The sequence below is a fragment of the Lissotriton helveticus genome, chromosome 3_1 (assembly GCF_964261635.1).
Source record: "Lissotriton helveticus chromosome 3_1, aLisHel1.1, whole genome shotgun sequence".
NCBI lineage: Eukaryota > Metazoa > Chordata > Amphibia > Caudata > Salamandridae > Lissotriton > Lissotriton helveticus.
This window is the reverse complement of record NC_136061.1, coordinates 548,824,092-548,845,661: the sequence shown is the minus strand read 5'-3', so window position 1 is coordinate 548,845,661 and position 21,570 is coordinate 548,824,092. Positions and strand designations below refer to the sequence as shown.

The following is a 21,570-nucleotide window of genomic DNA, read 5'->3' as shown; positions in this document are numbered from 1 at the left end:
TTCGCACATCGGTCCGCTACTGACGCCGCCTCACGTGCCAACGTATTTTCTCCGCATTTTATACCCTATGCCGCATAACAGGTCATGTGACTGGTTTATAAAACTTTTCATTGGTTCATTTTACTTTTGGTTTCCTAATGATGGAAGGCTTGATCATATGACCTAAAAACAACACTTTTCATTGGATGAAAACTTTTTTTTTTCCCAAACGATGAAAGCCCCACCTTGTTTCTGGATGTTTCAGACTGAAGCTGGCGTCAACATGAGAGCACCACCATCTCGTAGCTCCGTCGTGGTCATTCCGCGAGCAATCATGGCACCGCTCCCCACCAGAAGCCTGCAGGAGTCGGGGCCCCCAAAACTTTTGATGAATTCTCAAGGCGGAGGGGACGCTTTCGAGAATGGGGTCCAAGACCTAGCAGACAAGCGTCCGATTTCCAAGGTGTCCCAGGGCCATTTCAGTGGACCAGGCCCAAAAAGGAAACAGCCTGCCGCCATTTTGAGAGTCCTGTGACAGCCGCCTATCGGTGCACCGCAAGAGTGGGCGCAACTCAGCTGAATTGCGGCTTTTGACACAGTGGACCAAAAACGGACAGAATGGCAACTGAAACGGTAAAGGGGCGCCCCACTACAACAGATGACACTCCACCTGGAGAGGCCCGTTAACGCCGCCTCCCCCGGGGCGCCCCACGCCGTTATTCGGAGCAGCATTGTAGGATACCAAAACCAGTGCGGCAACTTACTGGACATCACCTTGGTGCCATCGTTCTGCTGCCTTGGAACTATTCGCACAACAGTTTGCTACTGATGACCCACCCCCCGCGACGCCCCACGCCAGAAATCTGGACGTTGTGCTGCGTTGGGACTATTCGCACAGCCGACCGCTACTTCGTTGTTTTTCCCTAAAAATTTTTATATGTTATTACTATTTTTGTTTTCTTGTATATATTTATAAATTATTAAAGTTTTATAATCTTTCTACTTTGTCGGAGTGCTATATATTTTTAATGTGACACATAATTGTAAAAACTTTGATGTACAAAGAGTCATCCCTGGAATCTTCCGCTTCAGACTCGGTCCCCTCCCCAATCACAATACAGGATGGTTTTCAGATAATAGCAACGCTTCTGCTGTGACGGATCTCATCGAGTGTGGGCCTTGATCTACTATAACTCCTTTGAAGAGGGGTGATTCTTTACAGCTGTGGCCATAAACTACATCTGCAGGGCTAGCTGATACCCTAGGACCAGCCTGGACAATCGGACACAGAGGAAAAGGAGTGTCAGAGGGTGCGGTAGTGAATAGGGCGAAAGGGAGGGGTCGGGCAGGCACAGGGTGTGATTCTCAGGGAAGAGCAGCGCAGATGGGGGGAGGTTTATTACCCATGCATAAGACAGAGAGCGGGGGTGACCACTGCCTGGGGGAGATGCTTGCGAGGGTGGGGAGCCATGCTAAGGATCGACAGCGTGCACAGAGTGGGTCTGGTCAAGGCATCTAAAATGGCTGCCGTGCACGACAAAAGTGTGGCATTTGAAAAAAGACAAGATGGCGCAGACAATGTTTTTCAACACTTCCTGATTTCCTTCGAATCGAACGTTAACAGACGTTGGGGCATATTACCAAAGTTAAGCAATATTTATCCCTAACGATGCTTAGCAACGATTTTTTTACCGTCAGAAATTATCGCAGATAAACCTTGCTATTATCAAGGTTTATCGCAAATACGATAAAAAACGACCGCAATGCATTAATATCGCTGAAAACTCAGCGATATTCATGCATTACCGAGCTAATGCTCTTAGCCATGTTATCCACCTCCCATTGGATAACATGGCTAAGAACTGCTCAGGGCAGGTGCTAGCTTTTGGAGATATTCGCGCTTATCTCGAATATTTCCAAAAGTTGATAATAGGAGATAGCGATGTTAGCGACTGTTTCCAGTCGCTAACATCTTGGCATGCCCACTTTGCATGTCATTAGTGATAAATATCACTCACATGCAAAGTGGGGCCCAAGATGGTCGCTATCTCCTACTAGCCGTCGCTAACTGGTGTTAGCAACAGCTAGGTAATACAGATATAATTTTATCTCCGCGAAGCGGAGCGCTGTTACAGATATATATCTTGTTTTTGAACGTTAATTTCTCAAAATGCACTGAAGCACATATATTGAGACCTAGCAAAGGCACATCGGGCTACCAGTCCCTAATATTTTACCAAGTTTCGTGCAAATCCATTCAGCCGTTCGATTATTATTATTATTTTTTTTTTTTTGCCCCGCGGGGCCCTTTTAAAACCTCCACATCAAACCTAGGGGGTCAGCGAGGATCTACTATGCCCCCTTATGGTCATTTGCCCCTTCGCTTTGGCCTCCTCTTGTCTCTCGATCCTACCGAGAGACAAGATGGCGGCCGCTACGGACTGTTTGGAATGTTTACAGACACCGGAGAGCCAATCAGCTTCGCTTCGCAAAGCTCCGTAACGCGAAAAGTACGCAAAGCGGTGCGCTGTTACAGATATATATCTTTTTTTGAACGTTAATTTCTCAAAATCCACTGGAGCACATATATTGAGATCTAGCAAAGGCACATCGGGCTACCAGTCCCTACAATTTTGCCAAGTTTCGTGCAAATCCATTCAGCTGTTCGATTATTATTATTATTATTTTTTTTTGCCCCGCGGGGCCCTTTTAAAACCTCCACATCAAACCTAAACGGTCAGGGAGGATCTACTATGCCCCCTTATGGTCATTTGCCCCTTCGGTTTGGCCTCCGCTTGTCTCTCGATCCTACCGAGAGACAAGATGGCGGCCGCTACGGACTGTTTGGAATGTTTACAGACGCCGGAGAACCAATCAGCTTCGCTTCACAAAGCTCCGTTGCGCGAAAAGTACGCGAACTGGAGCGCTGCCCGGTCCGCTGTTACAGATATATATCTTTTTTTAAACGTTAATTTCTCAAAATCCACTGGAGCACATATATTGAGACCTACAAAAGGCACATCGGGCTACCAGTCTCTACAATTTTGCCAAGTTTCGTGCAAATCCATTCAGCCGTTCGGGCTAAAAGTGAGGCCAACCGCCCTATGGAAAACTCAATGTTAAAAACACGTTTTGGGACCCCCCTTTTTTCTCGACCCCCCCTGGACGAAACCCCCCCCCCCCAATTTTCAGGGGCTGCTCAGAAACAAAATGTGCCATTTTCCTGAAAATTTCAGCCAATTCCGTCCACAAACGCCAAAGTTATTAGACATAGAATTTTCAAAAAACCCATAGAGAAAAAATCCTAACTATATATACCTACTGGCGACCGCCAGTAGGTAATATATATATATATATACATATATATATATACATACACACACAATATATACAGATGTAAGTAGTCTCTACAACTGTATTAAACATCAGCTAGGACTGCAGGCTATCCAGCACTTCTTCAAGACTCGTTCCGTCTCATTATTCAATCACTCTCAAATGATCATCAGTATGATTGAATATTGTCTATTGAACAACTTCTTTATTTTTGATGGTACCACCTACAGGCAGTCACAGGGCACTGCGATGGGCACCTGCTTCGCCCCCAGTTACGCAAATGTATTCATGGGCTGGTGGGAGGAGCAGATGGCCGCGCAGATGGAAGAATTTGATAACAACGTAGCCCTGTGGCTGCGATACATAGACAATATTTTCTTCATTTGGAGTGGGGACGAGCAATCAGTTGACGAAGTTTGTTGAGAAACTCAATACTAATGAGTTGAATCTGATCTTTTCAGAGAATATCAGTATCAAAAAGATCGAATTCCTATATGTATCCGTTGAGATCAACAACAGTACCATAGAAACTAAACGTTTATGTACAAAAACAGCAGGGAACATTATTTTGAGTGCGAGTAGTGCACATCCACGAAATCTTGTGTATAGCATCCCCTATGGGGAATTGCTACGGCCAAAAGAAACTGTAGCACAGATGATGCCTATAAGATCGAAGAGGCCGTTATGTGCAACAGATTTAAAGAGCGAGGATACAGTGATAAAACCATCTCCGAGGCCGAAAAAGAGTAGAAAGTGCAACCAGAAGTGTTCTCCTATATCCAAAGAAGAAAGAGGAGATCAGTGAAAAGATTAGATTTATCACAACCTATTCTGGACATGCCAGAAAAGTCTGCAAGATATTCAGGAAACACTGGCATGTTTTACTGACTGACGAGCATCTCAACAAAGATCTAGCTAGCAATCCACAAATAACCTTCAGAAAAAGCAGATCCCTTAAAGATGAGTTGAGCCACAACCATGTGACTCATGAAGAAAGAGGAAGGTCACTGGTCAAATCTGGCTTCACATGCTGCAGGAAGTGTAAGGCCTGTAAAAGCAGCACTGACTGTGACAGATTGATTGTACCCAATTCAGGAAGAGAATTTCTCATTAGGAAAAGCCTCACCTGCAACTCGTTGTGTGTACATACTGATTTGTCCGTGTAACAAATGGTATGCGGGCAGCACAAGCAAAAAAGTGAGTGCTGGAACACATTTGGGCAATGAGGAACAACAACAAGCAAAACCTGGTAGCCCGCCATTTTCACTCCACTCATTTTCAGGATGAAAAACTTGTCCGCATGGTTGTTATTGATACTGTGGACTTAGGAGTGAGTGGGGACAATAGAGAACTGTCATTGAGAAAATTAGAACCTCGTTGCATAATTGATTTTGAAAGTGTTGTACCACATGGATTGAATACCAGTGAGGAATTAGTGATCCATTTAAATGAAACATGAATTTTCTTGTAGTAGTGTTAGTTCCGCAGCTCCTCTGCAGTAATTTTAACATTTCATTCTTTTAGTGTACACCTCTGCAATCAACATGGTCAACATGGTTTTAATGTGTGAACGCATGGATCTTTTGTGTGCTACATACTTATGAGAGTTGACAGCAACATCTCTGAAATTGGACTTTACATCAATACGTACGCATGTATGGTCATAATTTGTAAGTAAGGCAGCTGCTATGTGTAATGTTTGCCCACTGGGGCGAGAGGTTTTACTAATTGATTTACTGTTATAAAATCATGCAGTACAGTAAGGGGACGAATTTGGTGGCTTATGTGCAGGCACAATGAAGTTAATTCTCTGCACATCAGTGAGATAATTATGGTTTAGCCCACTTGGGCTTTATTCACAATGTATGTCAAGCTAATATGTATTTGTCATACCATGAGAATGAATTCATTTGTAAGGCATTACGTGACAATTAATTTGTACATATATGTATATATTCAGACTGTATATAAATCACAATCTCCCCGTTAGCTTATTTTTCTAATATGACCATGCGCAATGATGGACAAGATTGCTGCCCTGTTTATTTGAGTGGCGGTATTTGGCGCAGTTAAGCCCATTTGGGCACAACGGTTACATGTACGCCACGCTATTGGTATCCATCAAGTTTAACCAACTGTTTTATTTGCGACATATTATATGTACATAGCTCTCTGTGGGTATTTAATTAATTGCCACCATAGTTGATTCAGTATACCGACCACTATTTGGTTGTTTGTATATATGTATATTTTGTACATAGCATGCAGTATACAGTCTAATTTTGCTGTTACAAAATGACCGCGTTATTTGTTCACACAAAGGATATACTGAAACTAAAGTCCTGTTTCTATTACCATGGTTGCAGGGGCTAAAAATGTGGCGACTATGAGCTTTCTAAAGCGTGACCGAGGCTTTATTGCTGAAACGCGTTGCTTTGACTTGCCATTAAAAGTATTATTTTTCTGCACACAAAAGCGTTCGAGTCGTTTGTGGATTACAAACACGACAGGTGGGAAGGAGATTTGGGACTTCCGGTGTCCCTGCTCGGGACGCCCGCGACAGCTTGCGGAAAGTTACCGGAGATTGTGGAGAGACAAATATTTATCTATCTATCTATATATATAGATATATCTATATAGCTATATCTATATCTATATCTATATATATATATATCCAAACACGAGGTTGTCCCCTTGAAAGAGCCCACAGCAGAGAGGTGAGTTATTAGCAATTTATTGGTGTGAGCTGCAGTCATCAGTTCAAAACGCAATTCCTACAATAAAACAGGTCTCTCATGCCGACGCGTTTCGTGCGTCTTGCGCACTTCTTCATGGGCAGACCCGTGAGCAAGAAGTCGGCTGACTTCGAAACGCGTTGGGTAATATTCCTTGTGCCTAAATAAACCCTTCTGCACACTATTGGGGCTTCGACTCTGGTTTTTTCTACGCGCAGAATTTCCAGGAGGTGACTGAATATATATATATATATATATATATATATACTCCGCATTACCAGCTGCAATCCCCCAGGACTGGCGAAGCAGGAGACAGACCACGAACTTCTCAGGTAACTGATTATTTATTTGCATTTCTTAGTGGTACAACCAACCATGACGCGTTTCAGGCTATGCAGCCCTTGTTCACATGCAAGGAGTAGCTGAATTCAGTGATATTTAAAGTGCATTTTGCCCCGCCTACTACCCGCCTCCTGAAAGGTCTTGTGACCTACAAACACAAACAACAGACTAAATTTGCCTGAGTCCATGTCAGAGAGCCTAGTTGTTTTCATATGTTCATATTGCACAAAATTAAAAGCAGATATGTAATAAAACAACAATTTGAAATACTAGCACAATAAATACTTTGCATGAATGCATTTCTAAACTATATACAACATTTTGTTTTTTACTTTCGTTCTTTTCTAGTTGCTTGGTCAAAAGTAAGCTCAAACTTTAACTGGACAAAATAACTGGATAAATCCATTATGTCACAAAAAAGAGACCAACCATATTTAATTACAAAAGGTGACTGTGCTAGCAATTTCAGCTTGACCTCTGCCCAGTGGGACAGAGGTGCGGACAGCTGGGTGTGCAAATGAGCAAAAAAAGTGCTATAGTGTCAACAACCAAAAGCTAGGACAGCCTTGCCTAGTGTGCAAAGAGGCTTTGTATAAAGTGCATATATTCACATCTCAAAGATGATAAAATTCACGATATACATCTTACTGATTAAAAAGAATGCTTATAAAAAACGTTACCCATGTTAAAATAAGGACAAAGCCATATTATTTGATTAAAGGTAAGTAAAAAATGCTATTCTAAAAACAGTAATTCATCAGGATTTTTTATATGAAAAATAAGTGTAGTGAACAAATGTGTGGTAATAAAACTAGATAATGAATAGGAGAAAATTGCCACTGATGTGAAGTGGCCGGAGGACAGAGTCAAAAGAGAAAAGGGAACAATTAAACCCAATAAATAACAGGGAACCTGACTATCTATTACACATCATAAATAGTATTAGTACAACCCTTCCTATATATTTAGAAAACAGATGGGCAACAGGGAACCTGACTACCCATCTGAACCAAGCTCCATCTTAGTACATTTGGCTTAAGCAACAATATTATCTGATTCTCTTGCTGATGTCTTATAGGGCGCCAATGTATATAGCGAGCAAAACTTATTTTAGCTTATTTTGGCTGCTCAGATAGGGAAACACGTTTCAGAATTGAGTCATAACTATAGAAAGTTGTGAATATCTTCAGTGTTATTAAGGCCGTTCGGCCACTTGCTATCGAATTCTAAAATGAAGCGTGTTTCTAACTGCCTCAATAGCAGTTCCCTGTTTCCACCTCTACGCGAGGGCGGAACCGATCCCACCACAAAATACGTCAGGCACTCTAGATCTTTATTGTGCCTTAACGCAAAATGTCGCGCTACTGGATAGGCGGGATCATTATGTAGTATTGCCCTGAGGTGTTGGAAAATTCTGACGTGCACCTGGGCTTTAGAACTTCCAATGTAGTTAAGTCCACAGGTGCACGTCAGAACATAAACTGCAAAATCAGTTTTGCAGTCATGGCTGCCCTTGATGGGAATATCTGTCATGCAAAAAGGTGTGCGATAATGTGTTCTATTCGCACCAAATTTGCACGCCCTGCAATGTGTGCATTTGCGAAATCCCTACTGGATTTTAGCCATGTGCCCTTTTGTTTCAGCTCGGGCTGCTGACATCTAGAGAAGTTTCCATATTGCTGGCCCTGCGAAAAGTCACCGTAGGTTTTTGGGGCAGTGTAAAGTTCAAAATATTGTCAGTAAGAACTATCGGCCAGTTCTTTTGAATTATTTTTTAATGGCATTCTCTTCACTACTATATGCAGTGATGAATCTGGGGCACGTGTTGCTTACTACATCTGGACCAGGAAGTGAATCAGTATTGTTAGAATCTGAGCTCAGTTTTGGCAATAGACTTTCTATGCTTCTTAACCTTGCTTTAGCCAAAGCTTGGTTAAAAGTGCGGTCCGAGTAGCCTCGTTCTTTAAACCGGGCCCTAAGGTCAGTGATACACCTTTCAAAATCTGCAGGGGAACTACAAATTTGTTTAATCCTTAGGATTTCTCCGTAGGGGATACTACATATTGTATGCCTGGGGTGGAGACTTGAGGCATGTAGTGTAGTGTTGCCTGATGTGGGTTTACGATACAAAGTTGATTCTAATCTATTGGCATTCACATAGATTTTTTTTTTTCAGAACAAATTTTATTAGTGTTATGGCAGTTGACAGAATACAAAAGAAACACTGCTCCCAAGATTGCAGAAAGACAGTGAGCATAGAAGAGCAACAGCGTTCAAGAAATTCAGTCAACATTATCCAACACCCCCCTCCCCGCATCCCCACCCGGGTCCCACCCCCCTCCCTGCAATTCACATAGATTTTGATGTCCAAAAATTCAATCTGTTTAGGACTAATGTGGGATGTAAAGTGGAGATTAAGGGAATTTGCATTGATTTCATCTACAAATGATTGTGCCTCATCTGCACTACCCTGCCAAAGAATGAATATATCGTCAATGTATCTGAGATATTTGACAATCTTTTCTCTGACCCACACCTTATGCGTGACGATGAGAACCTGCTCCTCCCACCAGCCCACGTGCAAGCACGCGTAGCTGGGGGAGAAGCAGGATCCCATTGCCACGGAGCTGTCTCCATATACGCAAAGGCTCTCCTGATCTTGGCTGCAAACACTTCAAACAAAAAGTGTTGGCAGCCATCTTGGGCCTCGGCTTGAGCCGAGTCCCACAAAAAACATTAAAAAATAAGAGAGGGGTCAGGGTATGACCCCAAGATTACCAGGGCAAAAAAACATTACAAAAAATAAAGAATTCTGCAGGAGTCCCGCTAAAGCTGCGGCTCCCACCCAACAAAAAAAAAAGAAGAAGTGCTGGCTTCAGCGCTTCTCTATTATTAAGCCCCTGGGTGGGTCAGATCCCGGGGGCATACAACCATTATTATTCAAAAGAAATTGGGGGAGGATGTGTCTCTTGGTCCCTAATGGTGGGGGGGGGTCTCACAGGCCCCGTGTCCCGGGGAACGTAACCTCCCCAGAGCTATTTGATGTATAATGTGGGCACTCACAGAACACCCCTCCATGGCTCCAGGGACCTCCAACTCCCAGGGGCAGGCCCTACTCCAACAAACTCCTGGAGCCAATAATGGCCCTGGAGACCGCAACCCCCCAGGGACCCTTCCTGTTATGTCCTGGGATCCCACCCCGAGGACACAGCTGTTTGCTGTGGGTTAGCATGAGCTTCAACGCTCCTGCCAAGCCACAGCAAACTCTACGCTTCCAGCAAGCGAGAGCATTGAAAATGCTCTCATTTGCCGGTATTGGAGGAGAATTGCTTTCGGACACAGGGAGCTGCATATTTAACAGCTCCCTATGTTTGAAAGCAATGCCTGCTACCGCAGGAGGAAGGGAGCTGGTAGGGACTGCGAGGGCCTTGAGGCTCCCCCTGTTGTTCCCAACAGACGTGACTGGGTGGGACCATGGCACACACCATGGAGGGTAGGCCCCAGGGAATGGGTTCCCCTGGTCTGAAATCAGACCAGGGAGGGGGGCTGCACAGCCACCCTCCCCATTGTAAAAAGACCAGGCCCAGGAGATGGGGTCCCCCGGGCCAAAGGGGGGCCATGTATTAGAGACACTGATGCATCAAGTCACTCTGTCCTTCTAAGCAGCAATCCAATAACTTCCATCACAATTGTTTTTGCTCACGCCTTCCCTATAATATTCACACATACAATACAACCAACTGATTTGTTGTGCTACAAGATACAGCAGATGAAAATTGATAATGTTACTGTGTGTTTGTATTTATAGAGCTTGGTACACAGCGAGACGGCACTGTAAGTCATGCTACGATACGGTGTATTAAAAATGTATGGCACAGGGAGCTTAATCTCAGAAGAGTGTGCACCAGATGGGGGAAGGAGCAGGGAACCCTTTGTAGACTAAAACGATCTTTTTACAACCACAGACCACCGACACAGCACAGAACCCTATTCAAATTAATCTGGGTTGGTAAGAAGACACGACAACATAAGTCACTCACCGAATGCATTGTAAGTTTAGAAATTATCATGAAGAGGGGCAAGATGGGGAGAAAGAGGACAGTCACGTCATAGCATAAAACATTTAGAGAAAAAAACATTTTGAGTTCAATACTTATTCTACAAAAATAGTTATATTATTTATAGGAGTCTGGCATACCTGTCCTTTCGCAAAGCCACATAGCAATCTCGAACAGTCATTGTTGATACTTAAAGCAGATATGGCACCATACTGTGCACCAACTGCAGTACTGCCCAAACAGAGTCGTAGAGCCTGATTTGGATCTAAACAAACCAAAAAAAAGCACATGGGTCATTTATATTTTTCAAAGAAAGCAATAAGCTGTATACATGGGCCAAACAAAATAAGTTACTCACCCGTATTAATAACTATTGTCTACTAAGTACAGAGACCTTTTGGGTCAGAATGTGTTGGAATGCAACCATCTGTCTCTCATATAGCGAGGATTTGTGAGTGATGCCATGCTTTCATTTCCAATACCCCCTGAGACCCAAGACCTTTAGCTCTGCAGGTGGATACTGCGATAGATACCAAACAAATCAGTCCAATGTGAATCAGGGATACTGGGGTAAAGAAGGAAAACGGAACACACCGAAGCAGAGCTAAAGATGTACATGTACGGAACCTGTAAGAACAGAGGTGAATTAATCAGTTTATGTATACATGGAAACTAGATAAAATGTATATATGCCTAAGTATATATATTCGTCAGTAGGTAGTTCTAGTTAGGACACAGTTTCCTTGGGAAAATAACTTTTTGTTTCACTAATTATTTTGGCGCCGTTTCACTATTCTTCACAAAATTTGCAAAACTATTACCTCACTCACTTCAGCTGCTGTCTGGTACGTTTCGGGGTGATTCGTCAAGCTAATGGCCGAGAAAAATGGAATGTCCCAAAACGCATTTTCCCCAAGCAATTTCCCATAGGGATTTTAGACACAACCACAGCCCGATCCGCTGAACTGATTTACGCCAAATTTGGCAGCCAGATAGATCTTGGCCCAGAAAGATCTCTTTTTGTGATTTGGTGCAAATCCATTCAGAAGTGTTGGAGTTATTAAAGATGAGTTTGTACAGAGGAGATAAGGGACATTATTAGATAAATTTAACTAAATGGAAATGTCATTTGGATTCAACTCAATGTCTCCGATACACTCCCCATTCAAATGTCCTGATTATTTTAAGATGAACTCAGATGTGCATCATGTATTTTACTCATATCATAAGTAAAATAGATTTTGGCACTATATTAGCAGAAGATCACTTCCACCATATAGAGTTGGCCTATTAACAAATATATACTAAGTGAATTGGACTCTCCTTATGAAAGTATCTGCATACATATTAACAACTTTGTTAACAGTACAGAAGTGCAATATTGCTCAAGTCTAGACTCCCGCACATCGCCTTCAAAAGAACAATACTTCATGAAGGTTTAGAATCACGAAACGCAACGTCAAATCTCAGACAAAACATCAGTGACTTAGGTTACTGGCCATAGTATGAAATCTAGTTTCCAAAAATGATATTACAGTGGTTCCCAAAATATGAATAAACCTGCAGTGCTGTCAGAGATTCTCTCAAGATGCGCTCCCCTCCTAGATCAGGGGGTTAATGTTGGAGCGTGGGAGAACTATGGCATTTATTTCGGTGTGAATATATGGGTATGCTATCAGAAGATCTAACAGCACCTCGAAAACACCGAGCCTAATTCTCCTCTAACACTTTCCACTCCACACTGCATCCCACAAAATGGTCTTCCTTGAAACCTTTTTCTTGCAGACCTCGCCAGCATCCTCAACTCTCTGAAAGCTACCTTCAATGAAGATGTCTTACTGAGTTAACTATTTAATTAAAGACAGAAAATGCTGTTGTATACGTAACAGAGAACTATTGTCATATGTTCAATGACTCATTGAAATGGGAAAACATTTTCGCTCTGTTTTTTTTAAAAATGTTTTAGAAGCTTATTATTAAAAATAAGTCTTGCTTTTTAACACTGCAATTTGTTGTAAGTGGTTTGTTTTCTACCAACCTAAAATAGATATTTGACTGATGTAGTTTTCCTTAGTGGCCTCTCTTGCTTATTTCTTGGCAAAATAATGTAATCTGCGTTGACCAGGAACTGCACTACAGTGTTCAGTTATGCAAGGCTGTTGTAGAGTGCTTTGTCAAAACATTCAAAGTCTATCTTCAGGCATGTTACTATACAGTAGTTTTAAAACAATTAGTACAATCTATATAAGGTTAAAAGAAATGATGGACAAAGGCAAAAACATGCAAATTGTAGCATTCCATACCTTTTCCTTTTCAGTCCAGAAAGAACAGATCAATAAAGAGAAGAAAGCAAGTATTGAGTATACAGAAAAGAAAACTTGTCAAGCACGAACCCATTAAACATGAAACAAATCATCTATCTTTTTGATCTCTCTATATTAAAAAGAATTTACCACTTTACCAAACAGATTTTCTTAGACAAACCAAACACTGAATATGGACGAAAGAAATAGCTGCATGAATTGCACAAATAGTTGTGAATAATATTTAGCTGCCAAAACCAGAATATTTTTTCTTGGTGAATATTTTTTTATTTTTACAATGGAAGCTTTTCCACACCTGCACTCCTACTATTCTTACATGGATGCTCCATGACCCGAGTGGGCATGCACCTTTGTCCATAATTTCACTTGAAGCATCTGAAGGTTTTACTTTGACTTTAACTCACATGACTATCATGAATGTAGATTGAGGACCCACTGTGGCACTGATTGCTATAATAGGCTCAGATATGGTTTGGAACAGAAAATCATATCACCTGTTATACCTGCAGGACAGGCCTTTTACCTGTTTCCTGCATAGGGAGAGTTACCTACTGGACTATGGAGTCTAGATTTTCTGCCATTTCCCTTAAATATGGGTCATTTGATCGCTAACTAAAGGGATTCAAAATGGATTCCTGGGCAGAAAGAGTCCAGCACAGCACATATGGTCCAGCCTCATACTACTACATATATGCAGGTTAAATATACATTCAGCATCCTTGTCTCATAGAGATAGCCAGAAGGACCTTTGTGTACGAGTAGTCCAAACCTGGCTCAAGGCCATGACCCTGGATGGATTCTAACCTAAATTTTCACGCAATGGCAAGTTACTAGGATTCACCCTGGACACAGTCATCACCCTCAAGGAACACATCACCAAAGAAACCAAGACGGCCGGGTGCCAGCTCGCTCTACTACAGAATGTGAAAACATTCCTTCCAGAAAGTGAGTTCACAATTGCTGTTCAAGCCCTCATACTTTTGTCAGGGGATGGTGGCAACACCCTGCTCCACAGCCTCCCATATTCAACATTAGCATTCCTTAAGAGCAACCTACACACGACTGTACGATTAAGCAACAGACTGACTAGATATAAACACTTCACGCAATCAACTCCAATGGAACTTCACAGGTTTCCGTTGCCATCCTACTCCATGATCAAAATCAGCTGCATAAAGTACAGTTTTATCACTACCATCACCCTCGCCTTTCACGTTGACAAGCTCTCCACTTCCTTTGGTTCTTGGTACACCTGCCACCAGGAAACCATCAGACTGGGGAGGAGGAAGTGCAAAAAAGAAAGCATCTAGAATAATCTTCCTGTATCCTTGAGGACTACCCCAATCCTACTCTAATTGAAGGAAGAATTGAAGGCACACCTCTTTAAACAACTATAAATCATGACGAAGTAACAGTCTACCTACTTACTCAAAATCAAGGTTCCCCTCTAGTCACTCATTCACTGCATCTTTGCCTTTGGCCCTGTACAGTGCTCTTCTGCCTTTTGGATAGGTTTGTGAAATACAAATAGTGCGTACAGACATACATTGATATATGCAAAACAAAGCTCTTCCTTGATGCCTTCCAAGGAGAAGCTACATAACGGAGTAAGCTCACATTGCCATTTACTTGTAACAGCCTTGCAATGCAGGGCACCAAGCAAAAATGATATAAAGATTCAGGTATTGGGGGTTTGACCATATGTCATAGGATTCTATTCCTGCTACATTTCTACTTTGCAAAGCCATGGCGGAAGCGTGTTCATTGAACTGTCGGTAATTTTGTCCCAATAAGGATTGTTTACTACATTCAATGCTGACCCTCCGATCATTTCTAACTCTAATAAGAATGATCTAGCAAACCAAGATTGAATTTACCTGGGACACTTTATTTCCTTTTAACACATTAAGAGAGCCGTAAAATCAGTCTGAAAAGGCTTTGCCGCTGGGTTATGCTAGGTGGAAATACTAGTTTATCCTTGCCCACTAGGATACTGTGTGTGGGGGTATCTCCCCATACCCAATGACGTACCAAAAAACTATGGTGCTGCCTCTCGGTACCTGCTTACTTTCCATCATACCATCATCTGGGAGAAGCACAGGCGTTATGTGGCGAGGCTGGAACATACTGCAAGTTCCCTTGGGACTGCATCTCTCAGAGACCACCAAGCAGATAAAGCTAGAGGCTAGAGGCAGGACGACACAGTTAAATACATTTAATGGGTGTTGTTTTTCCTTGCAAGACATCCTCCCTGGGATACTTACTTGTAGGCCTGTCTCCCCTTCGCCGCTAACTGAAGTGCTCCGTAGCCTTCCCTGCACTCCTTCTATTCTAGCATTATCTGAAAGAAGTGGAGGTGTTGTGGGGGAAGGAAGGAGAAATGCTGCTTGCTCCATCGCACAGCGACCAGCAGTGACCGAGCTGTGCTTCGGCCATTGCGTTCAGCTCGAGGCAGGAATAGATAACGAAATCCAAGATGGACTGTGGAGCATGTGGGTTGAGCTGCAAGCTCACACTGGCAATCAGCAGGGCAGGCGGAGGCCCATCAGAGGAAGCAGAACTGGGTCCGCTAGCCTTTGCAGGCTTCCTTTTGTTAGTTTTCAGTTTTAGTGCATCTACTAATTACTGTCTATTTTAACAAGACCCTTCAATTTATTTTTGAAGAAAACCTAGATGGCAGGAAAGAGGTAGGCATCAGGAAACCCAAAACTCTCAGGAAATTGAAAACAGATCGATCCAAAACATAGAAAACACTGGTTGAGACTAACAAATTTGTTACATGAAGTGGCATCATTATGGGGCTATAGGTTCGTGAGTGAACAGGTGTAGGGGTGGATGGTAGAACAGTAGCTTAGTGCGATCCCCACTGAAAGTAAATAGACTCATTAAATGTAGTAGTGTGTTTCTGCTGTGCACCTCAGGCCTAATAAAAAATGTAGGAAGTTAAAAGCGCTAGCCACAATCTGCAATTAGTACATTTTTTTAGACATCAGCCAGGGAACCAGTCTTGAAGCTCAACTATCATACTGAAAAGACCAGTGTCAAGAGTGGAGTCTAGTGCTGACCACATTAATGTTGGTTGAATGATTAAAGCAAACGGGACCCAAGGCTGATATAATAAATGTAAAAAATATATTGGTGACATGGATAAGATTTTAAGGAATGTTTAGAAATTAAACCTTATTGATCCCTACTTATATATAAAAATAAATCGCACTGGCAAAAACAGTGAGACCTACCACAAAGAGAACATTTATGCAGATTTTTTATCATTGAGGGCGTGATATCTATGCCCAAACTGTGAGCTCCAGAGTGGATTTGAACAAACTGAAATTCTTACAGATATGAGCAATGTAAACCTGAAGGTGGGGAAAGCTTGTGAGTCCAATGAACACCATGTCGGCATTCTTCTATTTCTATCACATGAATAAGGATTTTATTACTCACCCTGTAAACATTTGTTCTTGGCATGTAGTGTTGTAGATTCACATGTTGTACAAACTCCTGCCATCTAGTGTTGGGTCCAGAAGTGTGCAAGTAGTTTTTCTTCAAAGAAGTCTTCCGAGTCATGAGGTAGGGTGACTCCTCCTCTTGGTGAGAATGCATATGGGCATAGACTCCATTGTTAGGTTGCTTTCCAGCTGGCAGGTGAGAATGGAGTGTAAATAAAGGGATGTTCCAGCATATGAAAAGGTAAAGAAACTGCACCAGCCACAGGTGTCCGGGGAGGAGGGTGGGCGAACATGCACTACATGCAAAGAACAGATGCTTATAGGGTAAGAAAAATAATCTGTTTGAGTCATGTGTGTCTATAGATACACATGTTTTGCATAGACTGTACAGTAGTGCCATCCAAAGCGGTGGCTAACCTGTTGGTGTAGCAGTTGTTTGAAAGAGTGTATGTAGCACTGCCTGACCTCCATTAGCTTGTAGGCATGCTAGAACATCCACACAATAAGGTTTAGTGAAAGTGTGTGTTGTAGCCCATGTAATTTCTTTGCATATATTAGCTATTGCCCAGGAAAGACATAGAAGCTCCGATCCAGTGAGGAGCGTGTGCGTTAGGGGGTGTGGGTAAAGTCTTTTTGGCTTTAACATAACATATCTGAATGCATTTAACTATCCACCTGGCAATGCCGGATTTGGATCTGGGCGTTCCTTTATGAGAGGGCGAAAACGCAACAAAGAGTTGTTTCGTTTTTCAAAAGTCTTTAATTCTGTCAATGTAATACGTAAGAGCTCTCAACATCTAGAATATGGGGAGGCCTTTCCGCAACTGAGGCTGTCTGAGATAAGAACACAGGTAACTCAACTGATTGATTATGGTGGAAATGAGAGATCACCTTTGGAAGAATTTTTGGATTGGTGCGGAGAACCATCCTATATCCCTGGAGCTGAAAAAAAGGCTCTTCTGAGGTTAGTACTTGCAGCTCACTAACACGTCTGAGTGAGGTAATGGCAATTTAAAATGCAACCTTCCAAGATAGAAATTGAAGGAAGCATTTATATAGTGGTTCAAATGGTGGACCCATAAGTCTTGTAAGCACAATGTTAAGATTCGAAGTAGGTGCAGGTGGAACTAGGTCCATAAAAGCCTTGATGACCGGTACCTTTAACAAAGACAGGTGTCGTCTATTTTACAATTAAGCAGCAACTGCAGCCAAATGTAGGCATATGGATGTGAAAGCCAGACCAGAGAGCAGCAGAAGCAGTAGGTAACAGACAATGTTTTGTACAGTAGTATTAAATAAATTGAGTTCCTACTTGGGACTTGTTGCCACATCCTGCTGAGGAGGTAAGCAAAATTGTAGTCTGTTCCTGGGAGGTATTCTGCTAACAGATTAATGTGGTGATGTAGAGCTCAACACCAAATGGTCTGAGATAAGCGTGATAACTGTAGAGAGTGCCTCCACCCCATATTTTGTAAATAGTACATAGTTGTCATATTGGCCATCCAGACTAAGACAACCTTGCCGATCAGTTGAAGTGTGAACGCTTTCAACGCTAGGTGAACATGATGCTCTAAGTAGTTAATGTAGAGAGCCCAGTGATTGGTGTCCCAGAGATGCTGGATCATGAGATTCTGTTAGTGCGTACCCTAACCCGTCAGTGATGCGTCCATTGTCAGGATAATATGTGGAACAGGGTCTAGGAGAGGCCGCCCTTTGAACAGGTTGTTTGTGTACCACCACTTCAGAGAGTGAGGAGTGTGGATGCTGCCAACACTAGATCCTCTAATTGACCCTGTGTCTAAGATCACTGTTGTGCGAGACATTCCTGGAGCAGACGCATATATAGCAGCGTATGTGGCACTATGGCAATGCATGAGGCCATCATACCCAGTAGGTGCATGACATTTCTGACTGGCAACTGTTGATTGGCTTGGAAACCTGGTATTAGAGTTTGGAAATTTTGAATTCTTGCTGTTTCGGGATAGGCTAATCCCAGCTGTGTGTTTAGGATCGCCTTCAGATATGGTTAAATTTGTAGAGGTTGAAGATGAGATTTCGGGATATTGATGGTGAAGCCGATTGATGGAGCTGGTCTATGGTATTTTGAGTGTATTGTTGGCACAGAGGAAAAGCTTTGGCTGTGATAAGCCAGTCATGGAAATACGGAAAGACATGAATGTTTTGTCTGTATAGGTGTGCTGATACCACTGCTAGGCATTTGGTGAATACACTAGCTGCAATGGTCACCCAAACGGGAAGTCTTTGAATGGGTAATTTTTGCCTGCTATCACAAATCACAGGTATTTACAATGTGTTGGATGTAAGGGAATGTGGAAGTAGGCGTTCTTTAAGTCTAGGGATGACAGAAAATCATCTTGCTGGAGAAGTGGGATCATGTCTTGGAGATTGACCATATGGAAATGCTCTGACAGGATGTAATGATTTAAGGGTCGTAGATCTAAAATTGTCCGTGAAGATCCGAATCCCCAAACAGGATGGAGGCACAGGGAGTGTACTCCTGACTTCTGATGTTGTGGAGTGACAAGTTCTAAAGCTCCTTTGAATAAGAGAGCTTGAACTTCCAGTTTGAGTAGTGTTTGGTGTACCAGAGAAAGCCTGTGAGTGCGAGGTGGAATGTTTGGAGGTGTGGTAATGAGCTCCAGACAGTAACCATGTTGGATAATGTCCAATAACCATTGGACTGATGTTATTGATTGCCATGTGGGCAGAAAATGCTGTAATAATTCCCAGACAAGTGTTATATGTTTGGGAGGAAGGAGAAGGAAGTCATTGTTTTGTGATGGTGCGGCACCACGTAAGGAAGCACCTTTGCCTCTATCCTTGACATTGTTACCCCAAAAGGAGCCTATATAGTAACCTCGGGGAGAGGAGAGGTGACCCTGCCCATGCTGGTACGAGGTAGAGGCATCTGAGGTGGTGGTTTATGAACACCGAAAGGTGAAGTGGGGAAAGGAGCCACGAGGACTAGTTGTTTGATCTGCAATCACAGACTTGGTAGTCTCTGTATCCTGTTTCATTTTTTTCGAGGACCAGGTCAACCTGTGGACTAAAAAGATGTTCTCTGTTGAAAGGGATATTTAATAGACTTTGTTAAACTTCTGGCTTAAAGCCCGATATGTGGAGCCAGCCATGGCGCCGCAGCAAGATACAGGTATTAATCCCCTTAGCAGTGGTATCTGCTGAATGTAAGGCATAGCAGATAGATATGTTGGAGAGGAGCTTTCCTTCGGATGCAAGCTCTTGGCCCCTTTTCTTGTGCTCTTCTGGAAGATACCGGAGGAGTTCCTTCATTTCATCCAGTGGGCGCTGTCATACCTTGCAAGCAAACCCACTGAGTTGGCAATACTTTCCTCGTCAGGAGGCGGTACGTCACTGGCAGCTTGGGAATTAGCTCCTTTGCGAGCGTTGGTAAAAACAAGCGAGTCAGGAGGAATCTGTCCCCTGATGGAAATGGGGTCAGATGGAGAGGCTTCATATTTTTTATCCACCCTGAGGTGTGTTTCTGTTTCGGCAATGAAGATTTGGTAGGAGCCGAAGATGGGGCTGTCGGCTCAGTATTGAAGGTCGATTTGGGGCGGAGGTGGATGATGATGTTGGTTTCGGCCAGTGTTTCAGTGACAAGCCCAAGGGTGGGGAGTCCGAATCACACTTTTGGTGCTGATCATGGCCCAAATATATAAGCAACAGCAAAATGCCAAAACTGATATCGCTTTAGTCAGTTTTTTAATAGGACACACGTAAATGACTCAATGTGACCCTGAAATATCCATTTCAATTTCAAATTTGTTTATTCTTTGAAAAGATTTTTGGGAAAACACACTGCTGGGACGATGCAGCGGCTGCTGGAGACAGAGGAAGGACGCCGCTACACCTGTTATAGCTAATTTAAAGACTCACACAAAGAATAACAACTACGGCGCCCACTTTGAAAAAGGATGAAGTATAAGGATATACGTCCATAAATGAAGTGAGAATGACCACAAAAGACAACATCCTATTGGATGGGATTCTACAGTTATTTGAGTGAGAACATAGAGGATGGTATCTGATTTGTTTTGAACAGATGAGATCGGCTGATCTAAAAAAAATAGCTCTTGGTCCGGAGGAGAAACCTACAAATTTATAATTGGGTTTGAAATGCTCATTAACCAAACAAGTGGAATAAAAAGAGACTACCCCTTGTTGTTTTCAATTATAGGAATATATTTTTAGAAATCTTTTTATTATTATAACACAAGAGGAGAAATATACATATCGGGTGTCATAAACGAATACAACACAGCTGTGGACGGGCAAGTGAAGTGAAGAAATACCGTAGAGTCAGAATCAGCAAAGGAATCAATACCAGCGTAAAGCAGAAGCAAAACAATTAGATGGCAATGACCGCAGGCACCCCCCCACAGCAACCGCCCACCAGGAGTACAGGATATACAAGGCAGACATATGACCCCCAGATGCGTTTAGGCAAAAATCAGGAGAATACGCCACATCTCTTGTGAAGAAGGGAAAAGGGAAATAGAATGGTCATAGAAAATAACAAAGGAAAAAAAAAAAACACAACCCCCCACCCTACACCCCTGCAGATGGCTACAACCTAACCCCACTAGCAGCGTGCCTGTCGCCCCCTAAACTACGCCCCAAGGAAGGGAAAAAGTTGTAGGAGGAGAATGTTGCAAAACGATACGAGCTCCCGGACTCCCATCCCCCCGCCAAAAGCAGACGCCCCTACCGTAGTGTTAAGCAAATTTCAGCAAATCAAGAGACAGTCCGTAGGGGAGCCGCAAACAGAAAAAGGACCATCCTGCCCGACCCCCGGCACCACAGAGGCAGCCAATCCCGTCCCGAGCATATCAGACTAATAATCAGACAATCAGATTCACATCTGGCCCTCGCTCCCACAGATACCACCCAGCAAAGACAAAAGAAACAGTGCATCAAAGTCCAATCAAGTTCAGCCCAAACCCTCCCGATCCATCACGATGACCCCGTCCAGTACAAATAGGTCGCTGCGTTTCTCCACGCAGGCTCTGTCCATCCGAACCGCCATCACAACAAGATTAATAGAAAATAGTAGAGTGTCAAGACCAATTCGATAGGAGGGAAAACAGGATAGACGGCCACAGAGTCCAAAAGTCAAAGCAAATCCACTGCCCACCAGCGATAAATCAGCAAAGCGGTTTTGATCACTCACAAAAAAAGGCAAAGGTGTAGTCCGACAGACGGTGGAGAAGGCACAATGGCTTACGAAGATAGTCACATCCATCTCGGGCGGGGTCGACATAGGGCTAAATAAATGTCCAGTTCTTTCGGGCTCGATCGCCGTCAT

General features: G+C 42.9%; 1 protein-coding gene across 1 annotated transcript in view; it reads right to left on the bottom strand.

Moving 5' to 3' along the window:
- The window catches only part of VPS8 (VPS8 subunit of CORVET complex), a 2,052,516-nt gene that overhangs the window by 1,861,193 nt on the left and 169,753 nt on the right, over positions 1–21,570 (bottom strand). Inside the window, exon 7 of the mRNA XM_078680452.1 lies at positions 10,588–10,712. Within this exon, the coding sequence (XP_078536578.1) occupies positions 10,588–10,712 (125 nt within the window). The remainder of the gene's footprint in view (positions 1–10,587; positions 10,713–21,570) is intronic.